Source organism: Pinus tabuliformis, chromosome 1_1 (genome assembly GCF_031772625.1).
Source record: "Pinus tabuliformis cultivar Carrire ecotype Pingquan chromosome 1_1, CPIR1, whole genome shotgun sequence".
NCBI classification, from domain to species: Eukaryota; Viridiplantae; Streptophyta; class Pinopsida; order Pinales; family Pinaceae; genus Pinus; species Pinus tabuliformis.
Window position 1 is genome coordinate 611209981 of NC_142297.1, and position 21543 is coordinate 611231523.

Here is a 21543-nt window from a genome sequence, read left to right on the forward strand (position 1 = left end):
ATTAAAACCAATAATCTTTATCTAACACAAAGTTAGTAACACCAAATCCATGTGTAATTTAAAATATAAATTTAATCCAATTCTCAATAAATTAACATTAAAACCTATATATTCCCAATAGTATTTATTTGTTTATCAATTAAATAAATATTGTTCCCACATATATATTTTTCTATATATATATATGATTAATTTAATAAATATATCATAATTACAATTTAGAAATGATACTTCCATTTAAAAAAAATTGACCAATAATTTTTAAAAATAAATATTCCAAAAATAACTTATGAAATATCTCTTTCTATATTTAATTAACCAACTTATAATAATTAAAATTAAAATTTTATATTCCACCTTTTAATCACCATCCTATTAATCACTAAAATCTTTTCTTATTTCTCCATTTTTATTTAAACATAACCCCTTTATATATACGTAACCAACACTTTCTAGAAATAGTCTAACTTTATATTCCTATGGAGTAGTTATCTTCATCTTAAGAAAAGGCTTAAACTTAACTATATTAAATTAAGATACTTAATAAAAATATAAGAGCTATATTTTATATTTATTAATCAACACTTTTATTGATTCCTTAGCGCCTCGTCACCTAACTTGATTCCCTCGGTGGCTTGGCACAACTTGATTCCCTCGGTCGGATGACGTGGAAGATATTAAAGCGTAGATTATATGAATTTTGACCAATCTTTACCCACATTTCCGCACTCTCAGAGCTACTTTTGCGAAGTTCAAATTTGAGGATGAGGTCATTTCATCTAAACTTGCAACTTTAACCTTTTATTTAAGAAAAAATGAACTTCTTGTAAAGAAACTCATGCTTTAAGTATTAAAGTGTAGATTTATATGATTTTTAACCATTCTTTAAACACATTTTAGCGTTCCTCATATGCAAAGCCAATTTTGACTATGAGATCACTCTCACGTAACTTTAACTGTGCAAGCTAAACTAGCATAAGTATGACTCTAAGTCATGAGATCGAGACATTAAGTTTAGGATAGAATTTAAAAAAATTAACTTAAAAATCTCCAAAAGAATAAATTCATTTAAATATTTCTAAAAGCATAATTAAGTGCATTAATTAGAAGTGAAAGTATCCTAATCTTGCTAAATGTGGACCGACATGTTCTTTGACCTTTGTGTACATCGTTTCGGGGGTTTTCGTTGATATTCAATATTAACTTCATAAGGCGTCACATCTTAATGAACAGGGCAGTGGAAAGACTACCCTAGACAAATAGACTAGAGGAAAGACAAAGCCTGACACTAGTGTCATTTTATTTCCGGATTTTACTTGGAAAGGATGGGAACTCATACCTGAAGCGTAAAAATGTTTTCAAGATGATGTGCCAAATAGAAATATTCATACCTTTAACTCAAGAAATGCGAGATTTTTTATTTTTTATTTTTTATTTTTTATTTTTATTTTTTAACAAGGACAATCAAATAACATGATAGCCAAAGAGTTGTTCACTTGTTTGAAGTCTGTATTATTTGGTGTTCGGAATTTCTTTTATTTGAAGATGAAAGATTAATCCAAAGATGATATTGTAAAAGTCTGAGAGGTAACGCTCAACTTCATCCCATTCCCCAGCCAGAGCCTTCTCATCAAAATATTTCATATTGAAAAAGAAACCCGACTCTTGCTCAAGCTTATGCATCGACTCCTTGAATTTTTCCTCATCCAAGAACTATAGGATAAGGAACACCAATCCTCTACTAAGAGATGACATGATGCCAGTTGTTACTTTAACATTAACTATCGAAGTCCGTTACAAAACATTCAGTCAAACAACAAGCCCTACATACCTGACGGTGCGTCCATTTCAAACTAAACTTTTCAGATGGGCATTTTACAGTCTCAAAATGAAAATTTTAGGTTTTCTTGGTAAGACACGACAATTTAAATGAAATATACGAAAATCTCATGGTTAATTAGGATTGGAAGTAATAAAAAAAATCCGACATCGTTTGGCAGAATTGCATCTGAAAAATCTTCAGGGCTTTAGATTTTAGGATTGCTTTGGAAAATGTTTAGGGCTTTACACTTAGGATTACATTGGAAAATCAATGCAATCAGGAAATTAATCTGGGAAATCGTTATAACCCCAGATAATACAATCTGGAAAAAAGGAAAATATTTATGGCAGTCAGATGCACTTGCATCTGAAAAAGGAAATCAATCTGACAAATCGTTATGTAACACCGAATTATGCAATCTGGAATATGGAAAATATTTACGATACTCATATGCAATTGTATCTAAAAAATCTGATCCTTGTGGTACTCGGATTATGTATTTTGAAAAAATATATCCATCATCGGATTACGAAATCTGCAAAAAGAAAAACAAAAACAAAAAAAACAAACTTGTCTTCTGAATACAGCATGCCAGATTTGTTTATTATTTATTATTTATTTAATATTTATTATTGCTTATTATTTATTATTAAGAGACATTACAGTAGCATTGTTACAATAAATATGGTTGTTGACATTCTTGTATATTTAAAACTAGTATTTCATACTTTTTTTTATTCTAAGTTACAATGACATGTTTATCTGAGTGTGATATAAAGTTTCCTTAGATTTGTTTAGTTTTCTCATGACTTTAACATGATATGTCTTTCATTCTTTTTGCTTTGTTGTGTTTTGAAACTGCTTTGAGAAAAGTGCCTTAAAATCTAGGCCCTCACCACCTAGCATATAATTTATTTGCCTATAGTGCTAGATCTTAGAGATAATTGTTGATTTGAATTCAATATATAAATTAGAGGGAAACTAAAATATATTAGACTAATTAAGTAACTACATATGCATGAACATAAATGAAGTGAAAAAAGAATTAAATATGCACATAAATTTAGAATGCAACAACATATGTATCATTGTGTGAGAGTTTCATACAATACTCTATGAAAGAGAATGCGAGATATAAAAGAAAATGATTACTCTTCCACACACACATATAAGAGTACAGAAATTCAGTTGAAAGATCAAAATCTCATCGTTGAAGGTGTTTGGGTTATATCATTGTTGATAATCGTTCATATCTTGTCATGCCATGTGTTGTTATCGGCATATAGATGTATTGCTCATGGAAACTATTGGAATTTGTGGTGCACATGTGCCTTGCCAAGTGTACACATGGATGTTGGGTTGTGTGTATGGTTTGGTGAGTTTGTATATGCCTCTATAACTCAGCATATCTAATGTTTTATACACACATATTGTTGACATATACACTTTATAAGGACACCACCCCTTGATCACGCACATTAATGATAATGATAGACCACCAAAAATACTTTCCTTAGACCTTATGATGAATGTTAGATATATTAATGTTAAGACGTAAAATTTAATATTATTAAAAAAATTAATATAAAATCATAATTTATATATATAATAATACACACTAACCCTTATAATTATTAAAATCAATTTTATATAAAATTATAATCTAATATTAATATTACTTTATTAAAATATATAATTTAAATAAATAAATTAACAAAATAACACTTTATAAAGTAACAATAAAACCCTATTGAATAATTTAACATTTTGTTGATGTCATGAGAAACTACATCAACATAAATCCTTTCTTGCTATTTAATTTTTAAAATATAAATTTTGTCATGTGAATAATTAAGATGCAAGTAGGATTATAATTATAATACACTCTTCTTAAAAATCATTAAAGATATTTCTCGGAATTGAAGGACAAACAGAAAATGATTTCTTTGATCGTTATCACTTTATAGAATTATGTACATTGGTATTTTCTTCACAAAGAGCCGAAAAGAAACATAACTTTCAGTTAGAGACTTGTACCATAGCACAAAAGTAAATGGACAAGAGTTAGGTGGTTAGGGTTTTCATGGGCCCTATATAGAAGAAAAACAAGTACAAACTTCTCAATACACACAAAGAAACAAGTTGTATGTGAAAGGTGTTAGTGTCTAAGCATAGCAATAAGTGAAAGTGGATCTAAGTTGACTTCATTAGATTTTAAGCGTTGTCTTACATGTGATTGGTGGTCAAGCAAATCAATGGATGATTACTATGAGCATTTGGCAGCAAAGGAGGAAGAGACATAATTATGACAAGCATTGTCAATTATAAATCTTATCCTCATGTAATATAAAAAGAGCCCGGAAAGTATCAATATGGAATAGTGATGGGTGGTCAAGCAAATTAATGGATGATTACAATGAGCACTGAGGAAGAGACATAATTAGGACCAGCATTATCAATTATAAATCTTATCCTCATGTAATATAAAAAAGAGCCTGGAAAGTATCAATATGGAATAAAAAATTCGTTGGAGGCCCTTGTAATGATATTTCTTAGGATATCACATATACAACGCTAATGATCATAAGAGAATTTACCAGTTATAATATAACATTGATGCGTTTGGCCATATTCATATTACATCCATTTTGGTTTCACCTCAAGGAAAAATTTTTCCAATTTAATTTTATTATAAAAATTATTTTAATTCGAGTAATGATTATAAATTAGTTTAGATCTATTTTAATTTTGGATTTACTAAGCACTGTTTAGATTTATTTTAATTCTGGATCTACTAAGTGTGAAGAGATCAAATCTCTTTTCATTTTAAAAGAGTTTTGCATAGATCTACGCTGGTTTAATTTCTCCCTTTAAATAGGTTACATTCCACATGAATACCATGTGTTCTCAATACCATGAGCCATTTTTATTTTTATTTGTATTTTTATCTTATTTTTATAGGGTTATTTTTATTTTTGTATTTTATTTTGATCAAGTTAAAATGTTACATTACATTGCATTAATCTTTTTATTTTATTTTATTTTTTATTTTTATGTAATTTGACTTAGTCAAAATGTTAAACATTACATTACATCATCTCTACCACGGGCCTGGAGTATACCCTAAAACTGCTTCTGCTTGGGTAAGAGCTTGTCTTTCTCAGATGTAGGGAAATAGGTTAACGGCCCAAGACCCAGAGGCATCTGGCATGAGTGAAAGCGTGCCCCCTTACGGACCACCAACAGGTTATTCCAAGTGGCGTAGTTTTCCTTGAATAACAGTGATGAGTCAACCTGGATTCGTAATTAGCAGCTAGAGATGGTTGCCCTCACTGCTGGTTTGACAACTGCGTTATGATAGGTTGTCCTTATTGCTGGTTTGACAACTGTGTTATGATAGGTTTTCCCACCTGTGAAAAAAATGTCCTCAATGCTAGTTCGACAACTGCGTTATGGTAGGTTTTCCCATTTGTGAAAAGAAATGTCCCCACTACTAGTTTGGCAATTGCGTTATGATAGATTTCCCACCTGTGAAAAAAAAAAAAGTCTCTACCATACTAGGCTAGAGAGCGCCGCTCAACACAATTATTTTATTATGTCCCTAGGATCCATTCAGATAAATTATTATGTCCATACTTATAAACAATATTTCAACTTCCAAAATTTAACATTATAAATATATCTCCATATATATTTTTGAAAAAAATAAATAAAATAAAATAAAATATTCTTGATTTTATTTTATTGTAGAGCTGTGGAAAACGTCATGCCCCTATCTTTGAGCCCTATATGGGGCGGCAGAATGGCGATAGTAGCATCCTGATCGATCCTGAGCTCCTCCATCGGTTTTCTCGTTACTATTAGATCAATGTAAGCTAACACCTAGTGCGAGAATTAGTGACATTGCATCTGGTAAATGACTTCTTTGTGTTGACACAATTGGTACACGACACTAGGTTTGTTGAATCTAGTGTACTGCAAGTTGGAATTCGTGTTTTTATTGATAAACTCAAATTATGGATAACTCTCAAATTAAAAATCTTGATGGGCAACTCTCCAAACTTAACATTTGCATTGATGTGAGGAAGAGGAAGTCACTAAACCATTGTTCCTAGGTTCCAAGTCAACATGCGTGTCGTATTCTCCATAAGCCTTAGGGCTAGCGTGTGTAATGGATTTTCCATTACGATTAAAGGGATTTTTCTCACCTCCTCCCTTAGTTGAATGTGAAAGAATTGATCGTGAACCAAGCAGAGGGAATTCACTTCTTTAATAGGTTCGCTATTTGACATGAAATTAAAGAGGGAATTTCAATACGATCTAGAGGGGCAAAATAAAGTGATTAAGAGAGATTGTCTTAGAATCAGAGACTTGGTTTTTTCAAATCAGTGATGGTCCAAAATCCTAGCTTTAATGAGATATTTTATCAAACTTCCAAAATATTCTAAAGGAATTTCATGCCTAATATGTTGGAGAGTTTGTCGATTTCGGGAGCAAAAGGTCGAAGATAATGAAATAATGAATCAAATGATTGTGACAAAAAGAATTTAATGGCTATAATTATATAGGTTTCATATTCCCTAACCTTCTAAAGTTTTTCCAAATGGGAACCTCCTAAGCCTATGGAACCTTTCAAAACTAGTAACTATGTTGTCAAAGCACATGTTCTTCGCTTTTCCTAAATTTGGAGTATATAGAATACCAGAGATCAAGAGCATGGGAATGAAACACTGAAAATAGTCAAAGGAGTTGTTTACATAAGATGCACTGTAAACAAGAAAATGGGTAAGTAAGCACAACCTACCTTCTCCTCTCCAACAACCCAGATTGGGTCTGTGTTAAAATTGCGAGAATAGGTGAAACGACCCTCAATCTCCAACCTCACTTTACATATGTCATCAACTGGGTCAACTATGACCTTAGTTAAAGGATCATTAGTGCCAGTAGAACCATTCACTGGATCAAAATAAAGACCGACACAACGTGAACTATTGGTTTTTTTTAGAATTCTCCAAGTATTTAAAATTGAAGATTGCTTCTCGAGTTCCATATTATAGAGAAAGATAATTCTCCAAAACCTCACTACTAGTACCAAAAAGAGTGACCATCTCATCCATCTCCTCGTTGATCTGGATCCTCCACTCCCTTCCATTTTGTCTTCCCCTATTGATAGAGGAAGAAAAATACCAAGAGATAGGTGTGCTTGTTTTATGTAATACTTCTGTAAATGGGTGTCCTAATGTCATTTAGATTCAAATTCAGCAGAACCCAAAGAAACGGGGCCAATGTTTTTAACCTATCCTCCTTATCAGTGGATTCTACAGAAATTGAAAAGTTGGAGATTGAATTGCAAATGTTTTAATAAGTTTTCTAGGTAAGCAAAAGATCAAAGTGATATGTCATAGGAACGGTTCCCTTCTGTCAGAAAAATAAAGAGAGTTGAGTAGAGAGAGATTTTGCACAACACAAATCTCACAATGTGATCTTATTAAGCACATAACATATTACATATATAGTTTTAGATCACCAACTTCTAGATGATAAGATCCGAAGAAGGTAGATCTATGACTCATAAACAACTCACACACATAGGGAAAAAACTACTTCTAAAATGACACCTTGGGACTCACAATTACAACTCATGATAACACATGGAAGCATTACTTCCAACACCTTCCCTTAATGCTTACATGGGTAACATTAAAACACACATTACAACAATAAATGAATCTTTGTCAAACTGGTCTTCATCAACACTCACATCCACTTTGGAATCTTGCAAACACCGCTCTTTCACTACCACATCTTTGAGCTATCACTTGACCTCCATTTAAAATGTATCTGCCTCTCACCATTGCTGATGAACTTTGCAATATCAACAATATTGACACCCCGCCTCATTGGGGCTTCTGCGATAAGGGTTATAAAGTAATGAACCATCCTATGGACCAACCACCATCTTTCAGATATTTCACTTTCGACTATCTGTCAGTTGCTAGGATGGAGGTTTGTATACTAAATGTGTTCAAAAGTTGATCAAACAACTTGACCTTACTAACACAAGAATTGATGTTTAAGACACCGAGGCTTCTAGTTTAAGAACCACCATCCCTTTTTATAACCAGAATTGAAACATTTCACAACTGCAAGCTCAATAATCATCAAACTATCAACTATCATTCAAGCATAGACAAGTCACCACGTCCCTCCTTAGCACAAGTCAAAAGTTGTTCATCTGGTTCAATCTTTGTCTTGGAGCTTTCTGGTCTTCATAAAGCAACATTTGTTAGAGTGGTCAATTCCAACAAACTTACTCTCACATATTGAGTTGATCAGACTCAATATGTTTAAAATGCAAACCACAAAAGCTGAGATCAGAACAAGATTGCAACAAAAACATATGATGCAGAGATCACTTCCTTGAAAAATTGAAAAAATTGAGATCTGCCTCCAATTTTAACACTTTTGACATATATCATTGCCCACTTGAAACTCCTCTACCCCAAATCTCACATCCAGATCTAAAATCAAGATCCGTGCAACGACATGTACAATTCGTGGGCATGGTTTTGTAGATTTATAATATGATAGTGCACATAACTTTGACAAAAGCATCTAGGCATAAATTTAACTCCTTTGCAGGTTCCAGGAAGATAAGAAAAAACAAAACTTTACAGATAGCAAGATATTGGAAATATCTGATGATGATTGAAGACGCTACAAACAAACAAGCAAATCTACGCACATAAGATCACAAAAAAAATCCACACACTAAAAATAAACTCTCACATATCTATACTAATATGTACAAAAATAATAACACTTAGGATCCCTCACATATTTCTGTTCCTCCCTTGAGGGAGTCAAGCCAGTACCAGATCTGATACCATACTAGAAAAATAAAGAGACTTGAGCAAAGAGAGATTTTGCACAACACAAATCTCACATTGTGATCTTATTGAGCACATAACATATTACATATATAGTTGTAGATCACCAACTTCTAGATGATAAGATCCGAAGAAGGTAGATCTATGACTCATAGACAACTCACACACACAGGGAAATAACTACATCTAGAATGACACCTCGGGACTCACAATTACAACTCATAATAACACATGGAAGCATTACATCCAACACCTTCAGCTAATGTATGTTGAGTTGTAGGCTTTTTCTCCTCTAGTTTCCACTAGACAAGTCTATTTCCTTTGTTATTGTCAGAAGTTATGGAAGGATTTTGGGTAGTTGTAGATCTATCCGTGGATAGTTTACTTGACACTTCTCAATTTCTTGTGGGATACCAGAAATGTCCATCAGGTTGTTTAATACAGGATATGTCGAATGGTTGTGCAAAGGTTACATGGGTAGAACACACAAAGATTGAAGATAAAGTAGTTCACATGATATGCAAGCAGCTCGTCAATAATGGAATGACGTTTGGTGCACAATGCTAGCTAGCTAACTTTATGAGGCAATATGAGTGTTCAACAGTCTCATGGCTTCAAGCATCTGAACTAAAGAACTTGGAGTGATATCATATCTAGAGGGATAAAGAAGTGTGATGATGTTAGCCTAGAGGATAGTTAAGTATAGCATTAAGAACTTGATTAAATTGACTTTGTTAAATCAACTGTGCACCAAGTCGACTTGACTAAACTCTATAGAGTTAGTACATTTAGTCTAATTTGGGATACTTTGATTTCTACTAGTTTATCCTTTAGAGTAAGCGACCCATAAGTTGGGGATTTTCACCTCTCTTGGTTTAAAAGTGGTTGGAATCTCATGTGGTCAATCAAATCATTTTGCAAATTGATGTGAATAGACTCTTGAAATGCCATGTTCCCTAGAGTTTTTGCACGCTCATTCATATCCATTACCGTTGTAACGCTCTGGTTATAATTTTTTTTTTCAAAATGAAAATTATTATCTTTTTTTTTTTTTTTTAATCATATAATATCGTATGTTAAGTATTTAAAATTAAAAATTTTACATCATTTTTTATCATATCTTAATTTTCAATCTATTATTAAATTAAACAAGTGCATTAGAGTGAAATAAATAAAATCAAAATTTAAATTAAAACACAAAATTTAAATATTTCAAATAAAATGTGAAATATTATATAAATAAATGATGCCTTGCACGTAGGCAGTGCATTCGACTCGACCAACAGTGCAAGATTATATTTGATGGAACCTAGTCGAGTAGACTCCACCATATGGCAGAGCAGATTATGACTTGACTAGTGATCAACCGATGGGGAAGTCAGAGGAACGACTATGAATCTAACTTGTTAATCAAATTTGATCGATTAGCAAAGTCGTTAAAATTCAGACTGACATAAATTTTGCTACTGGTAATTAAATGTTTTATGAATAAATCATTACGTAAAGGAGTCTTATTCTAATTATTTTAAGAATTATATGAAGGACAAATTTCATAAATCTAAAGTCGAGTTGGAGTTAGTTGGTCACACTTTGTCAACATTTAGTTTACAATAATTGTAGGATTTGTTACTTAGAAAGTTAGCAAGTCGTAGAAAGTCAAAATCATATTTATCTTTCATATAATTTATTAAACATGAGTTATATATAATTATTATGATATTGGAAATAAACAAACTAAAGGTTGTTTGTTTGCTTTGTACTCTATATGAGGGTAATCGAGCTTAGAAAGGGTAGTCGAATATTAGAAGGCAGGGGAGGAGAAATGTGGCCTATGCATGAGCAGAAATTGGGGTTTCATTTTAGTTGTTTTGAGGTCCAACCATCATTTGCTAATATCAATTTGTCTCATAAATGGACGTATTAGCATTAGATTTTCCTTTCCAAGTGACTGAAATGCTAATGTCTAACTTGTTATGTAGTTTTTTTTGGACACTAAGGCTCAAAGTCTATTTGCATATTTTTATTTCTAGGAAGAGCCATATTGTTGGTTAAATTGTTCTTAATAAGGGACATACTAATTAACATGGAATAGTAGTAGGTTTTGGTGGGGTCAAGGCCCTCATTTTCTTTGCTAATACACATAGACACTCACTTGTATAGTAAGTGGGGCTTTTGAACTAAGAATAAGACAAATGATAACTTCTCACAACTATGTTAAATTCTAGGAAACCATTTTTTTAAAATATGAGAAAAAGCAACTTGCACATATACTTAATTTCATTAAACCTGTGTTCATAGTAAAAAAACAATTAATCTAGCCTTAGCAATAATTATGAAAAACACTCTTCTTATCAACTTACTATTCCAAAAATACAAAATTAATACTTAATTTATTATTTATTATTTATTCATGACACAAACCAAGAACTAGCTTTTGTTTTATAATAATAAATAAAATATTATCATTTAAATTTAAATTATTAAGATATATAATATTTTTTACAAAATAAAAAATAATATAAATAATACATTAAAAATAATTAAAATCTATATTTAATAAATAAAATTTATTATAATAATAATTAAAATTTTATACAATTTTGATAAATATAAAATTTAATTAAATATAATAACACGAATGGAGTTTTTATAATTAAAATCTATATTTAATAAATAAAATTTATTATAAAAATAATTAAAATTTTATATAATAATTATGATAAATATGAAGATTGGAAATTTAATTAAATATAATAACATAATGGAGGTTTATTATGTTATTATTTCAATATTATGATATTATTATTATATTATATTATTTAGTAGATATATAATTTATTGAAAAAAATAATTCTAAAAAAAATATATACATAAGAATGATTATCAGCAGTTTAGATTCATTTTAATTTCAGATCTACCTAGTACTAGAGGGATCAAATCTATTTTCATTTTAAAAGAAGTTTGAATCTCAATTTGACTCCTCTTGGGGCTTAGTAGATTCAAAGTTAAGACGGGTCTAAGCTAGTTTAATTATTAATTTTACTTTTTGCATTTTATTTTTAGTTTTATATAATTTGCCCCAATTAAAATGTTTTATTGGTAATTATAATTATTAATTGTTTTATTTAATTTTTATAATTTAATTTTAACAATATATTTATTTATTTTTACTAAGTCAAAATGGTAAACACTATCTCCCCACGCTCAGGGCCAACATTAACCTATATAGACTCTCTCTATATATAAACAATTTATGTAAGTTTTATATATTAAAATATTTATAAGAGAAATTAAAACTTTATTTTAAATTTTAGTTACTTTATCTCTATAAAGTTGATATTAAATTATATTATTTAACATAAACATCCAATTTTTTTTTATGATAATTCTTTCACACTATATTGTAATATTAACAACCAACCAAGTGAGCACAATGAGAATGTGATTATTGATGTTTTATAATGCTTTTGATTAAAACTAACCAAATTTATACAATCAATAATGCATTTAATTAAAACTAACCAAATATGTATAATCATTTTTGTTTTCATTATAACTGAGATTTTTTGTTTTGTTTTATTATTATTATTTAGAGTATTTTTTTAAAGTGACACGTGTCAACCCCACGTTGAACACAGACATAATCACACGTCGCCCTCTTACTAGGTTGTAGAATGCACCTCTAAGCACAATTACGTATTTAAATTTTTTTATTATATATATATATATATATTGTTTCTGAAAGTTTTTTTTTTTTCTTTTATCTATTTATTTATTTTATAAATAATTTCTATTGAAGTTAGATTAATTGGCAATCACTATGATAAAGAAGTGTTATGTACCAAGAGATTCGAGGTTCAAATCCCTTCGATTTACCTATGTCTGTGGAATGGGCGTACATAGGCACCTAGAGGTTATAGTTGTAGTGGTTGGCATTGACCTTGTGTGAGGTGAATATGAAACCATCCTAGTTGTTGATTCCTCTAGTCATAGAAAAGGAAAAAGGAAAAAAATAAAGTTAGATAGTGTTCATATTAATATTATATAAAAAATGTTACAATTATTTTTTCTTGTGGTTTGTCATTAAGGAACTGGGCCATAGTAAGTTAAACTTTTTAGTTTTTGTTTGCTTTTCAAAACAACAATATCTCTGGCTATCAGTCATTAAACCTGTACTTGTCTAGGCAATACATAAAATACATTAGAAAATAACTTATAATTGCAAAAGCACAATAGCATTTTTGAATTGAACATAATAAAAAGCATAGTTGTGTCAACTTGACAGACCTAATAAGGTTGATGCATGTGGCATCTCTTGCTACTTTTAGTCTTCTAAGATGGGATTCTCCTCAATGATGATTGGGAAGCTTTTCCCCTCAATACCAGAGTCTTGTCAACCCATTTCATATCTTCATTGTCATTTTCCTAAGGATAAAATCTCTAATATTAACACCAACAATTGCTTTAAACACCACCTCAATTTTTTTTTATATCTATGAGACCCACATTTTGGAGATAATCTTGATGTTGAATGCTTCTTTCCTCTACTACTTGAGCAATAAAGACTTTGTTAAGCTGGTAGAGCTTAGTCATCCTCAAAATATTAGTGTCTCAAGTTCTTGAGAACCTTGGATTTGAGATCTAGCCTCTATATGCTACCTATATTTTCTCCTTAGAAACTCTTCTCCTCTTTTGTTTAATAGAATTTTCCATGTTTGCAACCTTCTTGTTGTTTTTAGGTGGGAATTTGGAAAGGAAGTATCTCTTTGATTTGATGGCCTCTTTTTGACTCTTGGTTGGGTAATGGGGATTAGGATTCTTGGGTGTTTCTTTCATCCTTCCGTAGGCTCTTTTTCTACTAGGATCAAGACTTGAATAAGAGCAATCTATCACTGTATTTATCGACCCATAGATGATATGAAAGTTGTGTAGATGATGGATCTAGAAATTGAGATAATTATTAGAAGGGGCTTAAGGGCCATAAGGTTGAGTAGAGATGTAGGAGTAGATGGGAACATAAACCTTATGGCCCTTAAGCTTGAAGAATAAAATAAATACTACAAAAATAAGAACTAATGCTCATGACTTTCTTAGTAAAACTAAGACGTAATTGATCTAAAACACTTTAGGAAGAAAATATTTGTAATGCTTTCCATTCTAACAAGATGGAAGGTGAAAAACATTTTCTCTTGTAGTGCACAAGCTATAAAAATATTAGATTTCATTTTCAAACATTTTGTAAAACCTTTGTTATATGTAAACTCATGAAAAGTGAAATCAACTCAATAATCTTATTTTTAAGCTAATGATCTTAAAATCAATATAATAAAATAAATGAATGAAGAAGGCTAAACATTCTACCTTTTCAACTTTTTGTAGTTTGCTATCAATGGAATTCAATTAGGTGATCTTTACTAAAATTGTAATTTTGGATTGATGAAATTGTTGTTTTTCATGCATAAATGGATTCAATGCCCTCATTATAATATAATTGTGTAATGCTAATATCTAATAAGTGAAATTTCATGAATCCAAAATGATTCTTCCCATATTTTAAGCAAAAAGTGTCAATTTCTCTTCCTGTTATTTTGAGTAGTCACACAAGTATCAATTTGTAACAAGTTTAGACTATGGCCAAAATAATTAACTTTTCCTTGTGAATGTTTTAACAAACTAATGTTCATCTTAACAGATGACGATGTTATCATTGTCATTATTGTCATATATTATTTTCCTCAAAAAAAAAACTTTGCAACGCTCCTGTATTCACTGGAATATATGAATGGAGAAATTCATCCCACAAAATGGCAACCTTGAAAAAATCAATTAAACCCTATGATTTATGATCTCCCCTTAAAGATATACCTTGAATAGATAATTTAATTAATTAAACTAATCATTGAGACTTATACCACACCATTTTATGCTCAAAAATCTAAGTCACTGTTACACTAAATCTTGAATTTTACCTTCCTTACCATGTTACATCGAAATTCCCTAGTGGAAAGCTATTCAAGACAACAAAAGATTCGACATAAAATTAAAAAACCCCACATGTCCATGTGGGGTTCAACATCACATATTTGAATACTAAATAAATATTAACATTTTTTTCTTCAGATAATTGAGCACCGTACAAAAGTAAGTATATACTATTTTTTAGAACCCAAAACATAATAATTATTCCTTCCTATCAATTAAAAGCCTAAAAAATTTCAAAAAAACCCCGTAGGTCACTTCATACCCCCACATCACACATAAACCTTAGTTTTAACTCGAAATAATTATTTAAAAATGATATAAATAAATAAAAAATACAACTTTAACAATCCTCACTAAGTCATTGTAAGATACTCTTTCAAACTCAAAGCATAATAAAACCAGTTGAGATGTATGACTTTAACCATATTTATTTGTAAATTATTATTTTTATTTTAAAATATCAAATATAGACTACAATGCACCATGATCCAAACAAGTCACGATTTCACAAAAATAAAAATATTTAAGAATATTATTTTAGTCGGGTGAACTACGTTAAAATATTATTCATTCATTTTCCAGCCGAACAGGTCAGGCATATAGTTTATTCCAATATTATTTGTCTGGTTGAATTTAGTTTAGAACAGTAAGATGCTCTGGTTCGAATCCTATCCAAGCCTGATATGAACTTGGAGACTCCAAGCGTGTAGAATTACTGCGACCGTGGCTTGGCTCGAACCTTGGTGGATGAGGGGCCAAAATATCGAGGGCGTGCAAGTTACGAGAAGAGATGACAAGCTCTGCCATTAATTTGAGCATGACTGTCTTGGGGTTTGCAGTGAGTGTGTTGTTCATTATTTTCGTGTGCATACGGCTTCTCTGCGCCAGGCTGCAGCTCATAGATCCAAGAACGGGAAGGCTTCAGCCATCAATATTACAGAGGGAATTCAATGGGGTTAGTAGCTTTAGTTTTACAATTTCACAAATATGGTGTTTCTTTTTTGGTTGGAGGGGCAGGGAGAGAATTTGTGTTGCTTATTCGTACCGATGTTGTTGGTGCGCACCGAGTAAGTTTATCTTTCATTCTCAATGTTACTAGAGAAGTACATTTACAGTTTGCTTATTCTCAGTTTTGTTTGGCAGTCCCTTCATGTTGCACTGAGTATAAAATCAGTTCATTGAAACATGAATCTCACGACTTGAAAAATTGCCGATACTGAATTTAAATTACAGATTGTTGCAAAACTGTAAAATTAAAATTAATCGTGTTTTGGACATGTCCATTAATTTTGGCCAGTAGAGTGAAAAAAGGTAAAACAATAAACTAAGATTATTTATTTTAGTGGAAAAAAGAGAAAATATTTATTTTCTTTGATAAGAAAAACTGCTTTTTATTTTATGATCTAGAAAACCAGTACTTAATAGAAGCTGGGCGCCGGTGCATCCAGCCTGTCAGTGCAATATAAGAAAAACGAGAAATTACATTCTTTATAGATAGACTACCTAAATGTACAGGCATACTGTTCTTCAGAAAATACAGATATATCTTCATTAGAAGGAGCATCATAGAGTATGCTGAGTTGAGTTTATTGGATTTATAAATCTGTACTGCGTCCGAGCTGCCATGTGATATTGGTTGCCTTCCTAGGGTAGTCGCTGTTGAGTAGCAGTAAGCTTCTAGTTCATGTATGTAAGCGGTTGATGGGACCAGCCAGCAAGCGTCTTCAATCAGTACATCCCAGACATTTAGGACCTTCCTCTTAAACATTTCGTCAGTTTGCCACGAATGATTTGTTCCCAAGCAACTGACTGTTGGCAATAAATGATTCAAAATATCAATGTGTTCAGTACTTCTTGCTTGAATCTAATTTGTCTCAGGTAATTCTCGTTGCCTAAAGTCCATTTTTCTCCTTGAAATTTTTTCCAATTGTCTCCCCGCATTAAGGATTCGTTCATTGGATACACTCGGTTCCTGAAGCGTCTTTCAGATGTAGTGGGATTCATTTGTGCCTCTCCATGAAACCTTCTCGCCACTCTCGGGTATAAAAGTGATCTCTGGCTTACATCTCATGACTTTAAGTTAAACGTCTCTGCCGCCTCAGCTCTTGTGCGCAAGCGAATCCTCCTTTTCTGCCAGATCCTTCCTCCATTTCCAATTACCACGGGAGTACAAAGCAGAAATCACTGAATGATTACAACATGGATGAGAGGAACGTCCTCCATGAATAGCAAGGGAAGATGGTTTTCAATTTGCGTCGAGGATGATAAAGAATGCCAAAGGGACTATATAACCATCCTGGGGGAATACCCCTCGCAAACATCTTTGCCCATAAAAAGCCACACCGTACTTTGAGTGATTTTATGATATCGGGGGTGTTGTCACCCGAGGCAATTCCTCTCCCGAAAGACCTCAAGTAAACAACAAGAAATGACGAGGCCGTCCCCAACACAAGTCCATTCTCTTCGGAATCAATTATACTGATTTGCCAGGGAGGGAGGAAGGGTGAAGGGGGGTGCCGGGGGCTGTTCCCTGCCAAATCAGAGCTGAGATATCCAATTTATGCAATGAAATAACTAAAATCTGACTTCACTGATCTGGAACCCTATATCAAAATTCTGTGTCAGCGCTTGTCAAATCAGCTAAGTAAACATTCAGATGTGCAATGCATCTTGGACATCTGAGTTGATATTGCTCTTCAAACAACAGAAATACTTTTAAACCAGTAAATAAATAAATGGAATTTGTTTATAGAACTTGGTCCCAGTTGTAGGTGTTTAATTCACAGCATATGGAGTCAACTCGAAACAAATGTGAGTGATAGAAGAAGGAAAGGAAGAAGAAAAGATTTAATAAGGCAGTGAGTTGCTCTAAATCCTTGCTGACAATGATCTCAGAAAACTGACTATCAAGATCTTAAAGGCCTATGAAATGCAAAAGAATCTTTATATCAATCCACAGTAATAAAGAACTGAGCCACCAACACCAACTGAAATTTGTATTAACCGAAGATGCCAATGGCAAAGTCAAGGTGATACTTACATCGACTGAAATCAATTACAAGAAGTCATAGAAGATCAAAAAAATCATAGACTGAACTCTTTTTTGCATTTCACTTCTAAAAGACAAATCTCCAAAGAAAGTGAAAGTAAAACAATTCTTTCCACCATGAATCCGAGCTCCTACATTCGAAATCTGAGGGATGGAAGAAGATAGAAGGAAGGAATGAGGATGGAAGAGAGAGTCAATCAACATGAAAGCCTCTAGCAGAAATTATGGACTGGAGGGAACACCTCTCAAGTTGATTAATCCCTTTTTTATTCACGTGTTTACTATTTTTCATCCAAAATAAAATTCTCCACAAATAATAATTAAATGTATGATATTATCGTAATCTAGGGCGCCCTCGTTCTGCTGAAATTAGAACTACAGCATGCAAGATAAGGATGCTGGTTTTATCCACAAACAAATATGGTCCTGATTGAGGTGGGCTAAGATCCTGAAAGGCTTTAGCTGAGGAGGAAGGAGAAACGGGGAAGAATAGACCTGCAAATCTGCCATTTAAATCCATGCAAAGAGAAGTTGTAGGTGTGAAGAAAACCAATATTGAAATACACATCGATGATAATTCAAATATTTTTACAAATGGCTGCAAGAAAATAAGCGTGTGAGAGAGAGATGCAGGGAAAATAGAATCTTTATTTACAACTTGGACAATTACAATGCATTGCAATGAGAGCCTAAGCACCGGGTCTCTCTTTCCCAAGTGACAATCTCTCTCTTTACTCATGATGAATCTTTTGACTTTCTCTAGTTGATGCCCATCATTGTGACACCTCATAAGGGAGTTACAAGAACTTATTGAACCTCTTGAATTAGGACTTGGGAATTAATTGGAATTCTTTTTATAACATATCCCCCATTCTATTATGGACTAAATTGTTCGATAATCATATAAACATCCAATAAAAATACGAGAAAGGAAAGAAATCCATATAGGACAAAATCTATATTTGTAATAATGGATGTGATGATTTACAAGAGCTTTTGTGATGGTATAAGTACTCATTCCTTGGTCACGAGATTGAAAGGTTACATCCCTTGGTGATTAATTATTATTATTATATAATGTATTATACATATATTTTATGTATGTTATACTTGCCTTTTAATAACCTAGGCATTGATGACCCAAGGACCTAATGAAGCACCATCGCTAAGATTTGGATCATTAATGAAGAGGCAAGGTTGGTGGAAGGCCCAAGAGTTAGGGGTATTGAGGTTTAAAAGCAAAGGTCAACTTCCTAGGATCATAATTTTCATCTGTCAATTCTGATAGGGGCGCTCTTTGGAAAGCTCTTGATGAGCTCTACGAAGTGTGAGCTTGAGAGCTATGGTTTTGTGTTTCGACCCCCAAATGACACGAGGAAGGGTGATTTAGATGAATCATAGTAAAGAACAGAATGGCTAATACAATCTTGAAATCATTTCTTAGGAGAAGGAACAATGAACTTATAAACTCTGCGGAGGCAAAACTCATGATTGTGAACTAGATCCACGAGACCACCATTAATATCCATTGAGCTTAGCACACCCCCAAGGGCAAGAAGGTGTTGGAGCCCACTGTCATGAGTCAAGACTGATCAGATCAGAAGCAAGAACCTTGCCACAAAGACTATGGACACAACTTGCATCCAAAAGCTTCATTGTAGAGTTCAAAGGCCTTGGAGCATTCACAAGGATCAATGTGGAATTCATCATCCAAATGAGCTCGAGTTGTGACCCACTTACAAAGACAGGTGGCTTTTTGGCATTGGGCATGGAATGAATGCATGGTAGGACAATGGTGTCAGTCCTTCTCATGTGCAAGCCATCAAATCAACTATTGATCTATAACCTATGCACTCCCGTTATGTTTTTAGGCTATCAGACCACAAGAGTGCACAATCTTGACAAGTGGCATGAGGGGAAGACTTGAGTCCGTGGGTAAATTTTTACAAAAATTGAACACACAAAGAAACCAAGAATACAAGAGAACTTGGGAGAGTGAGAATACTTCTCAGAGATCAATTGAGGAACATATTGCAAATCTGCAAGCATTCTTGCAAGCCAAACTACTTCAAATGTCCCTTTTACTACTGCTTTGTATTCTGGTTCTCTAGAGGAACGTGAAATTGCATGTTGTTGCTTGCTGATCCGAGAAACTCCCCTTGTGCCAAAACTGAACACATAACTTATTGTAGACTTCTTGTCATCCATGGATCCTATCCAATTCTAGTCTGAATAGACATGCAACTAAGGATCATTGCTTTTCCATATAGAATGCCTAAATCCATTTTTCCCTTGACATACCATAGACTCTTTTTTTTGTCACCGTTGAGTATTTTGTTTTTGGAGCTTGCATAGATCGGGAGATATAGTTGACTGCATAGCTTAAATCATGTTAAGGGGCTGTAAGATAGATCGAGCTACCTATTAGTACCAAATTTACCTACATGAGTCTCAGTGTTAATTTTGAACATATGTTCATGGATATTATTCGGGGTGAGCAATTACAGAGTCTATCATCTGGCATTGACGATTCATGAACATTATATGGGATGGACTCAATCCTATAGAGTTCATCATTTAGCTTCGACGTTTTGTGAGTAACTTAGTGAAATGGGTATCTTGTTGGAAAGCTTTGTTCTGGCCCTACCTTGTTCCATAGTTGCAATTTATGAGCTTTGAGGAGTATTTAGAGATGAATGTTTTAGGGGAATAGCACATCCCATGCTATGTTAGGAGATTTTCAGTTCAAGATTTTGAAATTCCTCCTTTAGCAGTTTTCCCAATGCATTAGATTCACACATAGACTTTGGAGGATGCATGGGGGATGGAGGATAGTCAAATGGGTGCTTTCAGATTCTTGATTTCTCTATTTTAAAAGGTTTCTAAATTCAGAAACGTGATATTTTTAGTAGCAGATGATAGTTTTGGAGACCCAGTATTGAGTTTTTCAAATGGGTACTTTCAGATTTTTAGCATTCACAATCTTGAAAATTTCTTTATTTTTTAATTCTTTCTTGAAATTTGAAAGTGGATTTGGATATTGGGGAGATTAGCAAGGGGTTTGTTTAATGAAATTCTAACATATTCCTGGCCTTAGGCAAAGCTGATCAAACTTAATCAAACTTGAGATCTAAAAATAGAAATTTTTAGTTCTTACTTCTTAGAGATGATCACATTTTTGGAGACCTAATATCAAGTAGAAAATGGGGGGTGAAATATTTGGCGGCAATTAGAGACTATGAATTTTTTATTTTTGTTTTTGTTTTTAGCAATGATATTTTTTGGATTTGGCACTCTTTCGGGAGGCCCAATATTGCTTATAGCACATGGGTCTATTTTTCAGTCCATTTTGAGAAGTTTGGTTATTGGTCAAATTTTCAAGGCTCAGATCTTTTTTGAACATTCTAAGAGGTTATAGGTGGGCCCCACTTATTGATGAGTTGCAATGTACTTGCTATTTGGTCTTTAGTCCTTAGGCTAATTCGCACCACACATTGGAGGAGTCATGGGGACCAGCACATGGCTTGAGGAGGCTTTCATGAAGGAAGAAAAGCACATCCATCCACAAAAGCCCACTTTTTGTAAACTTTTCCTTTGCACATTCTTTTCTACCCAAGGAGTAAAGCACATGCTTTGAGGGATCTTTTGCGCTTTGGAGGAGGGTTACTTGTGGACTTGCTTATGTTGTATGGGCCATCCTTCTCAAGAAAGGAAGTGCATGGAAGAGAAAAGCTTTGACATAAACAAAAGTTAGACTAGGAAAGTAAAAACTCTAAGATGCACATCCAGCCTTCAAAGGC

At 32.7% G+C, this 21543-nt stretch overlaps 1 protein-coding gene across 4 annotated transcripts in view; it reads left to right on the forward strand.

Annotated features, from left to right (window-relative positions):
- The first annotated feature begins 15225 nt into the window (after window positions 1–15225).
- The window catches only part of LOC149214759 (uncharacterized), a 61436-nt gene continuing 55118 nt past the window's right edge, over window positions 15226–21543 (forward strand). Inside the window, exon 1 of one of the 4 annotated variants that reach the window (XM_089392406.1) lies at window positions 15226–15649. In XM_089392406.1, the coding sequence (XP_089248532.1) occupies window positions 15485–15649 (165 nt within the window). In that variant the 5' untranslated portion in view covers window positions 15226–15484. Of the gene's footprint in view, window positions 15762–21543 lie in introns of all 4 variants that reach the window. The other 3 variants (XM_089392409.1, XM_089392407.1, XM_089392408.1) reach the window with 3 other exon arrangements.